Source organism: Rhinolophus sinicus, chromosome 11 (genome assembly GCF_057876585.1).
Source record: "Rhinolophus sinicus isolate RSI-liver-muscle chromosome 11, RSI-T2T, whole genome shotgun sequence".
Taxonomy (NCBI): Eukaryota; Metazoa; Chordata; class Mammalia; order Chiroptera; family Rhinolophidae; genus Rhinolophus; species Rhinolophus sinicus.
In genome coordinates, this window is record NC_142511.1 from 12,460,254 (window position 1) to 12,473,471 (window position 13,218).

General features: G+C 37.8%; 1 protein-coding gene across 4 annotated transcripts in view; it reads left to right on the forward strand.

Moving 5' to 3' along the window:
• The window catches only part of SMG7 (SMG7 nonsense mediated mRNA decay factor), a 64,562-nt gene that overhangs the window by 35,232 nt on the left and 16,112 nt on the right, over nucleotides 1-13,218 (forward strand). For all 4 annotated transcript variants that reach the window (XM_019738179.3, XM_019738346.3, XM_019738104.3 and 1 more), the window contains exons 5-11: nucleotides 3,931-4,102; nucleotides 5,312-5,383; nucleotides 6,227-6,377; nucleotides 6,753-6,888; nucleotides 10,504-10,666; nucleotides 11,009-11,165; nucleotides 12,498-12,568. In XM_019738179.3, the coding sequence (XP_019593738.2) occupies nucleotides 3,931-4,102; nucleotides 5,312-5,383; nucleotides 6,227-6,377; nucleotides 6,753-6,888; nucleotides 10,504-10,666; nucleotides 11,009-11,165; nucleotides 12,498-12,568 (922 nt within the window). The remainder of the gene's footprint in view (nucleotides 1-3,930; nucleotides 4,103-5,311; nucleotides 5,384-6,226; nucleotides 6,378-6,752; nucleotides 6,889-10,503; nucleotides 10,667-11,008; nucleotides 11,166-12,497; nucleotides 12,569-13,218) is intronic.

Below are 13,218 nucleotides of genomic sequence, written 5' to 3' on the forward strand. Positions count from 1 at the left end.
CTGACCAAATCTCTTTTCCTTCCCCCATGCAGTAGAAACTGGAACTGTGAACACAGCTGAAGTAGGGGGAGCTGTGGAGTTTGGGTGCAGCTGGATCTGGTGGGGGGCGAGGGGAGGCATCTGCCTTCTACAGTACATTGTTATAATAGCCATTATACAGATTGGTTTGTTATCTTCAAAAATGATTCTTAGCCTTTTTTTTTTTTTATGATGTGACATACATGTAACACATTTCCAAGGGTTTAATTGGACAATGGCAAAACAAATCTATAAGGAAGTAAAGCAAGAATCATCATTTTTATTGAGGGGGCTTCTTATTCATAAAAATATTTTATAAGCAAGTGAAGAATAAAATTATTCAAATCTCTCAAAATGTTATATAAGGAAAAAAATAGGTGGGTAATGCAATCTTGGAACTTTACTTTTTGAAATTTTTATAACAAGTATTGACTTTTTTTTCCCCACCTGCATTCCATAGACAATGGTTGAGCAATTATAACAGTTGTAGAATGAGCATCGATACACTTTTTTTTAGATATCAACATGAATAGGACTTTTTACTTGCATTTGTATTTTATGTTGTCTTGGTTTGATAATTGAAACAGTTAATGGGGTTGCTGACAATGATCTTTCTGTACGTCTTTCTTGATAACATGTTCAGAGCATTGTATGACCTTAGAGACTAACGTGAGTTTTGAATTCTAACTTTTTTATTTAGGTATAGGTGTAAAACATAGTGATCTGACAGCTGTACACCTTATGAAGTGATCACCTCAAGTCTCGTAACCTTCCATCGCTGTACAAAGTTATTACGATATTATTGATTATATTCCCTGTGCTGTACATCCCCGTGACTTATTTATTTTATAACTGGAAATTTGTACCTCTTAATCCCCTTTACCTTTTTTACCCATTCCTTCTATCCCCTTGAATTTTAATCTTAAGTTGCAACCATTAGAGAGGAGGCGGCGGAATAACATGAAAGGATTTGCGTTTTTTAAAGATTACTCTAAATGTTGTGTAGAGAGTGAATTAGTAGGGGCCAGGAATGGAAGCTAGTTAGCATGCTACTGTGGTGATGGAAAGAAATTGATGGATTTGTGAAGTAGAGCCAATAGGACTTGCTGGCAGATTGGATTGGATGTGTGGAATCGGAGTAAAGGAAAAGTCAGATGACTTGAGTTGTCAGATTGAGCAGATGGTTGACTAGTTGTACCGTATACTTAGATAGGGAATGCTGATGAGAAAGCCGCTCTGTCCATGTTCAATTACAGGAGATACCTGACTGACATCTCAGGGGGGATATCAGATAGATAATGGGATGAACAAGCCTGGCGCTCAGTGCAGTGACAAGGTCAGGGCCATAGGACATTTTGTGATTACGATAAAGGACCTGACTTTGTCAGACATTAGTGTTTAGTGTTTAGTATATGTGCTGCTGAAGCAAGCACAGCACAGTGTTAAGCATTCAGAACCACTGCACTAGGTGGGAACGGTTAGCACAAGAGCCACCATTGCAATAGGAGAACATCAGAGAGAGTGGTGCCTTGGAAGCCAAGAGAAAAGCACTTCAGTAAGGAGAAAGACTGGTCAACCCTGTTGAGTGCTGCTAAGAAGTCAAGTAAGATGATTAAAAAGTGACCAATTAGATTTGACAACATGGAGGTCATTGGTGGAATTAATGAATACCGTATTTCTTCGTTTCTAAAAATGTTTTCATAGTTCAACATCTCTGACATAGGGATAAATTTCTAAATGATGGTAAATCGCCATTTAATTGGCAATTTCCCCTCCCCTCAATGTTATATAAAATAATAGTTAATCTCATACTTTATGATATCTTAGATTCAATAAAATGTGACTAAAGCAGAGTGGCAGGGATGGAAATCTGATTGGAGTGGGTCCTCAGTCATATTTTCTGTGAAGGTAATTTTTGACTTAGCTATGATTTTGTTAACCATTTAAAGCACAGTGCCTCAAGCCAGAACCAAATTCCCGATCAAAGTGAAGATGTAACATTCTGCTTTAAGATTTTTTTTACACATCAAAGAACAGTAGTCCTTACGCTAAGAAAGTGGGAGCCGAAAAGAAAGCATTGTTATTGTTTCTGCAGGAATTTAAAAGGTGATATATGCCTTCATAGTTAGTTCTCCATTCCTATCATAGAGTGAAGAGCTGAGGAGCAGTAGAATAATGTAACAGAGTTTTCACAGAATAATTGCCAAATACACTTTTGTTCAACTTAGGAAACATTCTTCTTTAATTTCACCTTGTTTCTGCCTTGAAACCAACTAGCATTAGAATTCTCTCTCCCAGAATCCTTGAGCCAGCAGGACCTTTTTTGTTGTCTCCACGTACAAGTCCTGTGTACAGGCAACAGTTTTATTATAAGACATTCTACATGATGTTCCAACCATGTTTTATTTACTTTTTGTAAATATTTTTTCTTCTTCTTTGATAGATGTTTAGCCTCTCCCAGTTTTCCAGTTTGTTCTTTCAGTACCTGTGGAACTTAATTCTTTATTCTTTCTCATGTTATCATCTTTCATGGTCATCTAGGTTTTTTTTTGTTGTTTCTTTTTCCCCCCATTTTTGTTCCTTTTTTGTACTTCTTGCCTTTTTATTTCCTGACTCTAGCCTTTCTGGGCATTAACTGTATTTTATGTCAGTGAATTTCTTGCTCATTACAAATGTACAGGTATAAGTAAAGAAGAAGTAGATAATTTCTATGCTTAGTGAGAAAGGTACACAGAATTTATATTCAGTTATGGAGGTGGTTTTTATCTTAGGAAAAATGTGGGATATTTCAAATCCTTCTGAGTCGGGTCCTCAGCGTATCTTATTTTGTATTGTGAATTCTCCACATGGTAGAATAAGTGGTGATAGAATCAAGGTATTTCTATTAATAATTCTATAACCTTAGTCAAATCACTTGATATTTCTATTGCTTTCATCCTCGTCTGAAAAACAACAACAACGGAGCTTTATACCTACATATACTACTAGTTTATCACAATGATAAAGTGAGACAAGTGTATCAAATAACCAGCGGATGAGGTTTATTGTAACTAGAATGTTCTATTGGCATACGCTCTGTTGTTTGATATCTGTCCTTCTCTCTCCCTTCCCCTGCTCCCTATTTTATGTACCCATCTTGCTCATTTGGCTGTGAGCTCTTTAAGGATGTAGATTTCTTACTCATCTCTGTGTCTCTTACACATACCATGGTGTCTAATACAAATATTTGAATGCATAATATTTGTAAGTAAATATTGAATCCATGAGAATAGGATGCAAAGAACTCTGTGGTGACCAAGAATAAAACCCTTCAGAATCAAGGTGGGAGGAGAAAAGCCTTTGAGTGAAGGAGACTGAAAGGAATGATTGGTGAGATAAGAATTAGAAAATAGAAAAGCTCAGGGCGCAACCATAAGATCGGATGTTTTAAATGCAGCAGAGAAGTCCAATAAGATGGTAACTGGAAAATGTCCGTTGTGCTTGTTTATGAGACAACCAGTTGTCATATTGACAGCAGTTTCAATGGAGTGGTGGTAGGTGGTGGGATGGGCAGAGGGGGCTTGTGTGGCATCCAGATCTTAATGGATTAAGGAGGGGATAGGAATTGAGACAGCAGATATGACACGTGTGGACTCCTTTGAAGGCGCTTGGTTGAAGTCTTCAAATAATGCTGCTGTTCCTTTTAGACACACATCCTAGATTGTTCTGACACCTGAGAATTCAATAGCGACAGTTTGTAATGAGCAGTACTCATCTGAACAGTTACCATAAAGTTTCCTTACAGTCCTTGCTCAGGTCTCAGCAGCACGTGGTGTGACGCACGTACGTTCCAGTGTGCACGCTTTCCTATAGAGCACTTCCGACTTATCATTTCTGACTTAATACTAAATCTTGCTCATGTTTTCCTTTTAGTTATTACAAGAACTGTGCACAGTGTTTAATGTAGATTTACCATGCCGTGTGAAGTCTTCCCAGTTGGGAATTATCAGCAATAAACAGACGCATACCAGCGCCATAGTGAAGCCACAGTCCAGCTCCTGTTCCTATATCTGCCAGCACTGCCTCGTTCACCTTGGAGACATTGGTGAGCCTTTGGTGTGAAGGAATTGATAACACTTTCATCCTTTTCTTTGGAGAAGTCAGAGAAAGCAACTCCCTTTGAACTGAGCGTGCGCACACAATCTAGATTGTCATAAGAGGAAACTATGAAATACATCTTAAGGAACTTAGATTTTCTCAGTGTTTGGGGATTAGCAAAGGATCTTGAAGGAAGTAACTTATATAAAGATTTAAATTTTATTCAGACTTATGCAGATATGGGCAAATAATAAACAAAAATGTAATCAAAGCTAAATTTTTCAAAGTGGTGCCATAACACTTTCTAAATTAAAACTCTATACTCTTGGAATTGCGGTGTTTACAAATCACTCCTTCTGAAGCTAGATTGCCTTCTTTCCTTCCTACCAGTGCATTGAAAGCTCATTTTGAATTATTTTCTGTTTACAGTTAAATTTGTGTTTCCATTTTATGTAGTTTATCTGGGAATGTTATGTAACTTATTCTTGTTCATTCCTTTGAGGTGACCTAACAAGGTTGTAAAACAAATTAACTATAGGATTATGTTTTGCTGTCCTCCAATAGCAAGGAGCGGGGCACGTTGCTGCTTTTAAATTCAAAGATTGTAGACTTCTCGATGTCATACATCAATAACTCCGGAGGGGTCACATCAGAGGAAGCACCGAGTTTTGCAGGGAGAGTCAAGGAATAATGTTGACTCTAGGTTGTCAAAAAAATAGGTTGTTTTGCTTTCCATGTATTCTTTGCACACACATACTTAATATTGCAGTAGGTATGAGGCCTTTTACAAAATCACTTTATAAGAGATTGAAGAAAAATACCTAATTTTCAGATCATATTGTATAGTGTTTTTTGTTTTGTTTTGTTTTTAAGTGCATATAACTCACCCCTTCTGGGCCGGCTCCAGGTCACCAGCATAGTCCGTAGTGGGAGCTGGTGAAGCCTGACCCTGGTGGACCTGAAAATGGGGGCTAGGTAAGCTTTCAAACTGGTTACGTGCTGACTGTCCCAAACAGGGAAAGCCGGTGGACACTTCACACATAATCCTATAGTTAATTTGTTTTAAAGTATTTTCTGTCTTTCCTGCTCTTAAATTCATTTTAATGTGTGTGTTACCTCTAGAATTTAGAATTATAGCTGTTTGGCAATATTACCCTAGTCGTTGTTTTATATGTCAGTTTGGTTTGAAACTGAATTTTCTTCTTCCTCTTCTCAGCTCGATACAGAAACCAGACCAGCCAGGCAGAGTCCTACTACAGGCACGCAGCTCAGCTTGTCCCCTCTAATGGTGAGTGGACCGCTCCTGTCAACTGGGGTTGACAGTGACCCTTTTTCTTCACAGCAAAGTGGAAAATAACTCAAGGCTCGCCTGTCACGTTTTATGAAAGCAAAAGATGTTGAGTTTTGGTATTAATTGTACATTCTATATAGCTAGAAATTATTTTTTTTTCAATAAGATTACTGGAGTAGGTAAAGCAATATAAGTAAAATATCCCCTGAAGCGATCTAAAATTGTTTCACCAACTCTGGCTTCCTTAATTACTTAATAAAATAATGATCTCTTTAATACCACCCTTTCCCATCTAGAAAAATTATCTCTTATGATCTGAAAGGTAGTGCTTTTGTCTTTTGATGGCCCTGGAATAGGAATTAGCAGTGTAATTTCTCAGATTCTTGAATTAGAGAAATTACAGCAGGTGTTTGGTGAGTCTTGTTAAACCATGTTGAAATTCCTCTAGATGCTAAAAGAAGGCCCTTGAAAGTCTCAAGCAGGGATGGCAGTCGGGCACACTGTTTGTTTCATGTTGTCTGTGGCTGCTTTCCCACTGCAGTGGCAGAGCTGCGTAGTTGTTTATGGCAGAGACCCTGGCCCACAAAGCCATAAAGTATTTACTAGCTAACCCTTTCTGAAGTCTTAGATAGTGTTCTTCACCCTAGTTACTTGGCTTTTTCACCTAAATATTAGGTTGTGATGTTTTACATTATGCCCATTTGTAATGAGGTAGTCATGATGTTTACTTTATAAAATACTCCGCATTAACTTAAAGGGTTAAAAACCAATCATTTGTATTCTGATAGCAAGTCTTATTTGCATCTTCATTTACTTTGGAATCTTAACTTTCTCTTCCAGGTCAGCCTTACAATCAGTTGGCTATCTTAGCTTCTTCCAAGGGAGACCATCTGACCACAATTTTCTACTACTGCAGAAGCATTGCTGTGAAGTTCCCTTTCCCAGCTGCCTCCACTAATCTACAAAAAGCACTTTCTAAAGCACTGGAAAGGTAGGCTTGACTTTTTCAAGTGGGCTTTGTGTAACCGGTAGGTAGCCTTCACCCCTCAAATCGGGGCTTACAAGGAACAGTGCTTCTCTTCTCTTCTGTTCACCAAATTTATAAACAATCCTAACAGTTTTGCATGTAATTGTCCCTGAGTTTCAATCAATCAGCATCTGATTTGTTCCCAGTAGAGGAGTACAGGCTGCTGAATACTGACTGAGTCACCTGAGGGCGTTGCATTTGAAAAGTCAGTCAGATGCAGAAGTCTCTCCTTGTGTATCAGGTGCTCAAGTAATGTGTTTTTTGCAAACTGAAGCCTCCTTTAAGAGCTTTTAGCCATTTTGCTGCTTAAGATTCATGGAAGTTTTTCTTTCATTTCAGCCGGGATGAGGTGAAAACCAAATGGGGTGTTTCAGATTTCATCAAGGCCTTTATTAAATTCCACGGTCATGTGTACCTGAGTAAGAGCTTGGAAAAATTGAGCCCTCTTCGAGAGAAATTGGAAGAACAGTTTAAGGTTAGATTTCAAAAATAGATAATTCTTTTTGTCTTGTCTAAATCAGGAAGCATAGGTTTTGGAAGAAGCTGACTCCCAGTTTTTATGTCATTCCTAAGCTGTGAACTGTTGGTAAAAATTAACTTTGAAGCATATGAAATTCTTGCATACAGCATCCCCTCAATTTGAACTGTGGTACCGTCTACATAAAGAAATTTATGTACAGCAGCCATGATTTCACTAAATAGCTACCATTTGGCAGAAAGTATTAAAGTGGGAATAAACATCTCCTTTCTTCTCAGACCAAGTACCTTTCTTTCTCAATTTTGAAAGTACTACTTTTGATGATTTTTATATTCTCAGATACGATTCTGTTACCGACTTTATAGATACGGTCATTCTGCAAATCAAGCTCATTATTCTTGTGCTTTGATCCATCAGGATTTGTGGTAGTTTGAAGGAAAAGAAAGGGAAATTTCATTCAACAGGAATATATTTCACTAATTTGTGTAAGGAGATAAAATTAAGCAACCTTTGTTCTATTTATATATGTGAAAATGATCCTTTGTTAGTGTATTAAATTAGCACTTTAATGTAGTATAATATGTAAAATACGGGAGGAGTCAAAATTAATTATTAACTTTTTAATTCATTTTATTCAACAAATATTTGGCAGTCTGTTGTGTATCGATCACTCTTTTAGTCACTGGGATCAACAGTAAACAAAACAGTCTGAAGGAACACTTTATATTTCTTGGTTACTTCTGGGTATCTGTACACCTGAGGGGTTGTTCATAGCTGCTTTACAGTTGTATAAGTATTATGAAAGTCTCACATTCCAGAAACTGTAGAACTTAGACAGTTAAGAGACATAAATTAGCCAAATACAGTCAATGTGAAATCGTTTCTACAGATAATCATTTTTAGTTGATTTTTTTATGTGCAAGAGATGATTATACTAAATAACTATAATAGAAATAGTTTGTTTTAAAATAAACATCTAAAGTAAGAGTCTCCTGCTGTTTCCTGCTTCTCTTAGTGGCCTATTTAAACTTTAGCCCGTGATTTGTAGAGTTAGGTGCATGAAAGGAACAACTAACTTTTTAATGCTCTATGCTACTCAGCCTGGAAAGAACAAAACCAGTCTAACTAGCTTCATTATAAGTATTCAGATATATGAAGGATTATTTTAAAATAACACATTTTTGTCTTTCCTGAGGTCACAACTAAAAATTGAAGTAGAGATTTGCAGGGTGTTTGCTTCCAGCTCTGTTTCTGTGAAAGATAAACTCCTTACATTGGGGAGGAGGGGGCACTCTACCTTAGTGAGAGCTTCTCTATGTAAGTCAGTCTAGTCTAGAATCGAGTCAGTTTTGCATTTGGTTCAACCTCAAACACTAATATTCTCTTCAGATACGTATTTCTGTATGTGAAGTTCTGGTGGGTGTATGTGGGCAGTTGCTAAAACACAGTTTGAAGTATCATTCCAACACTCTGAATTTAAACACAGTATGAGACAGATCTATTTTAAACCTTACGCCGTAGGGAAATATCAGAAGAACTTTGTCGGAGTGAAATTTTAGCACCATTGAGTAAAATATTCAAAAGTATTTCTGAAGCACATGTTATTAGTGTAAACTTGAGCGTTGTCTGTCTGGCGAGCAATCTTTAGCTACTGAGCAAAGACGTTTCCCAAGTTGAGGTTCATTGAAGGATTAAGGCCTGAGATTTAGGAATTGAGATGCAAGGCTTTTTATATCTGTCAAAGGTGTGATTTTCTTAACGGTATTTAGTTTGGTGTTTTCTCAACTGCTGTTTAAAGTAGTATCTGAGTAACATTATGTCCATTCCGATCTGATTTTGTTCCCGCGGAGGCCCTCTACGTACTATGGTACGTTCTAAATTTTATGAAATTACAACTAATCAATTACACATTTACTTCTAAAGGTGTGGACTGTTCCGTCACAAAGTGTTGATTGAGTGCCTCCTGTGTACTGTGCACTTTTCTAGGCTCTTGGAGATACAGGAGAAAACAAGACAAGTCTGTGCCTTCATGAACTTAGCTTACATTCGCTAGGACTCAGGATGCATGCATATGCGTAATGCTTCTGTGCCCACACTAGGAAATCCTTTAAAGGGTTGTGATTCTGTTCTGTGGGACATTGCCTTCTGAAATAAATGCCACTGGATCTGTAGATACAAGGCATACATTGCTGTGTTATACTTGTAAGAAAAAATGCTTTCTGAAAAATATAAATTATTCTCATGCCAATGTTGTGCATTTGTGTAAATGGTCTGCTTATGTAGAAGGTTGAATATAGAGATGGAAGGAGAAATTTTGTGGAGGAATTCTGGAGAAGGAATAGGATTTCAGGACATTTTGAGGAAAGGAGAGAAGAATGCTGATGCCTTTAGGAAAAGACAGCATTCTCAACGCAGCTATGAGAATGACAGATGCAAGGAGGCTGAGAGACATGATAGGAAAAGGCGAGTGGAATAGAATTGTGTTTTCTCCAGTGATAATGTGAAAGAACTTGTTAAGAGAATCATAGAACTTACTCTGGGTAGTTCAGATTCTTTGTGTGAATAGAAGAAAAAAGTCTCAAAGGCAGCTCAGAATTTATGAGATGGTAGGATTTCTTGTCACTGCTGGTTGAACTACAAGTAAGGGAATCTGTTTCCCACCATAAGGCAGTGAATCTCCACTGTCTCCAAAATGTTTCCCTGGGGACTGAGGGAGGTTGACTATGGCTAAAATGTAGAGTAAAGCCAGCACACCGTCTCTGGTCACTATCAACTTTGTTAGGAACCTGTGTTTGAAAACTGTTTTATGTAGGAGTAATCTAAATGTACCGCAGACACTCAGGTAGGAGGGTGATTCAGTGACTCCTTCCTTCTAGTGCTGGTTAGTAGGTCACGGTGAGCGCGTAGTAAGAAAAGGATCTGATGGTGAAGATGGTGCACGCACCTTCCTCTCAGGGGAGAATGTTGTGTCATAATCTGTACAAATGCCTAACACACATCAGTGATTGCTTTAGTGTATCATTTGCCATGTGTTCCGAAGTATGTTCATGCTAATTACTTTGTTTATAAATAAGTTTCTTTAACTGTGTCACGCCTTTGAAAGGAAATGTTACGACCAATTTTGGAAGTCATGCGTTATGTACAAGAGTTCAGAAACATGTGTTTTGAATCTTTTTGTTTGAAATTTTGTTTCTCACTATATGCATCTACTTTCTAGTCATTGGTCCCAATTTAATATTTTAGTATGTATGCGTCTCTTACAAAACAGCTTCAAACAGGGGAACGTGTATACATTTATGGATGGATCCCCAAAACTTTTTTCTCAGACCATATTAAAAAATATCTAGTTACTCAGGGGATAAAACTATTGTGAAAAACAGCTCTGTGGTGTCTGGGCTAATTCTTTTCAAGGTGAAGAGTGAGCGTGAGAAATGCCTGACCACGTTCAACAGGATTAAAATACTAGGATTAAGGATGGAACCGTTGACGCCTCTGTAAGAATGCTGCTGTTCACCCATGTGGCTCTAAATGTAGACTGCCAGTTTAATTCTTGAGCCAGCGATGGCTCCTGTTCTTGAAAATAACACGCAGTATTCCTGTCTTCTTTTACAGAGGCTGCTATTTCAAAAAGCTTTCAACTCTCAGCAGTTAGTTCACGTCACTGTCATTAACCTGTTTCAACTTCATCACCTTCGTGACTTTAGCAATGAAACGGAACAGCATAGTTACAGCCAAGATGAGCAGCTGTGTTGGACACAGTTGTTGGCCCTCTTTAGTGAGTATGAAGTCATTGAACTTTCTGTACCATCTTCTTTGGAAAGCATAACCTTAGACATTTTCATCAATGTAACAAAGCAGTAGTGACATATAAGAAAGTCCTGTATGTCTTAATATTGAACCAGGAGGCCCAACCCCTAAATTCTGTCCTTTATCTGCTGACACCTTCTCATCAGCTGTTTCTATACTATTTTTAACATTGGAAAGAAAATATCCTTTTAGAAAGAAGCTGTAAGATAGTTAAGTGTTAAGCAGCAGAAGGCTCACAATGATATTTTAATTTCGACTGGTACCCAGGTTCAAATATCGTACACTTTCTGAATACATTTTTTTTTTAAAGTGTCTTTTCTTGGCATCCTGTGCAAGTGTCCTCTCCAAAACAAATCTCAGGAGGAGTCCTACAATGCCTACCCCCTTCCTGCAGTCAAGGTCTCCATGGACTGGCTGAGACTCAGACCCAGGGTCTTTCAGGAGGCAGTGGTGGATGAAAGACAGTAGTAAGTATCTTAGAATTTCATGGTAGCGTGTGTGCTTTGTCTCTGATATTCATAGATGCGTAGAAACTGCCTTCTAAAATACAACATTTGAACAATGGGAGACTTTGTGTTTTCCACCTACTCTTTGGAAATTGAACTGAAGACCTCTTTGTATGCATTTCCTTTATTTGTTTGAATTCTTCATGTGAGGCACAATCTAAAGGATTCTCTGACTCCCTTTGTGCACCCCCATTCCTTGTTGCTATCCTGGGGAAAAGGCATTTTTCACATTCCAAAATGAAATGGAAATAAAACCAGTTTGTTTCTTACCCATTACAATATGCCCCAACTTTCTGTTTAGGAGTTAAAGGGAAGAGATTTTTACTCCTTCCATTATTTTCTATATAAGCTGTTTGATGTTGCCGTATAGTAATATCCACTTGAGTTATATTTGTTTGTCTTAAGCAAAGAAGATTGGAGGTTATTTTGGTTCACACCATTTTCTCCGTAATTGCTACTCTGAACAGTTCTGACAGTTCTTAGGAACTATTGATTTTAGAGTGACAAATGAAAGCTTTCAGTTTACCGTTGGTTGTAGGAAAGCTTCCAGTAAGGCTTTGCAGTGAGTGGAAGTTCCTTGCCTGCATATTTTGATGGTGGCTATGAGGAGGATCTCTGAAATTTCTGCTGTGTGGCCCAGCATGAAGGCCACACAGTGACCAATTAGAAAATTAAAATGACCTCGCCACATTTGAGACACTGGGATCGCTCTATTTCTTAAAACTCTTTACTCTTCCCCTTAAGCCTACCTGTAAGCCCCTTCCCTTTTCACATTGTTCTGAGTTTAGCAACATCGCACAGCATGTCACCTTTTGATGCCAGAGTAGGTGTCACAAAGTCATGCCTACTTGCAGACATTGCTTCCTGGTACAAAATTCTCACTGCTTGACTCAGAGGCTCGAGTTTTCCTTCCCTTGTGTAGAAGTTGGGTTCCACAACTGGTAATGAATGTAAAAGCTCTATAGAAACAAAATCTCTGGTCAGAGTTTTCTCAGGAAATATCAATTTTCAGTGTTTAAAGCTGAAAAATTATTTTCATTCGTTAAATTAGGAACCTAGGAAATGACCTGCAGTAAGTAGCAGGTCTCTGTCATGGAAATTTGACCCTTCTGGTATATCTTTTATTTAGGCATCTTGGAAATATGTTTTAGGAAATCATACAGTCTTTCAAATGCTGAAGCAAACATAAAATATATAAAGTCTAAGTCCAATAAGATAATATTTTCGTGGCTTGTTAGTGTTCTGGTTTCTCTTATGTAAAAATAAAGTGTGAACTGTCTCTTTAATTTACAGCATTTGGCCCTGGCTAATTTCTCTTCTAAATAGTTTCCATCCCCATGAAGAGGATCTTTCCAGTACTAATGGTAAGGGCTGCCTTAACCTTGTGTTGTTCACATTGTTCTCCACCACCAACAGTGGGCTGAAGGCCAGAGAAAAATGTCTTTGTTCTTACGTATTTGCTGTTAAATTCAATATCTCAGCAATGACTTCGAACTCTACACTGATTAGGCAGATGGAAGTAATGTTCTTCCAGTTCTTTCAGCAACTTATTCTCCCATTTAGCTGCATTTGAACATAGGAGTCCAGAGTGCAACAGCTTCCAGTTCTTTCCATCTTCTTTCCTTTCTCCTTGTTCTTACTATTTTCTTAAAAAGAACTAATGTGAACATTACTCTATCAAAGTAACACCTGCTTATCACAGAACGTGTAGGACATACAAATAGAAAGAACACAGTCACCCATGGTTCTGGCATGCGGAGAGACTTTGTACTGCTAACATGACAATGTGTTTTCTACGGGCCTCGGTCTTCGATGTGCATGTGACTGGTATCACATTCAGCTTTGTACTTTTTAAATTTAACTTTATATTGTAAGCATTTTCCTTTGTCATTTAAACATGTTGAAATGCAATTTTTACTGGCTGCATAGTATTCCATGCTGTGGATATGGCATAATTTATTTAATCAGTGTCCATTCGCTTTTAAAATGTCCCCATTATAAATAATTAATTCTA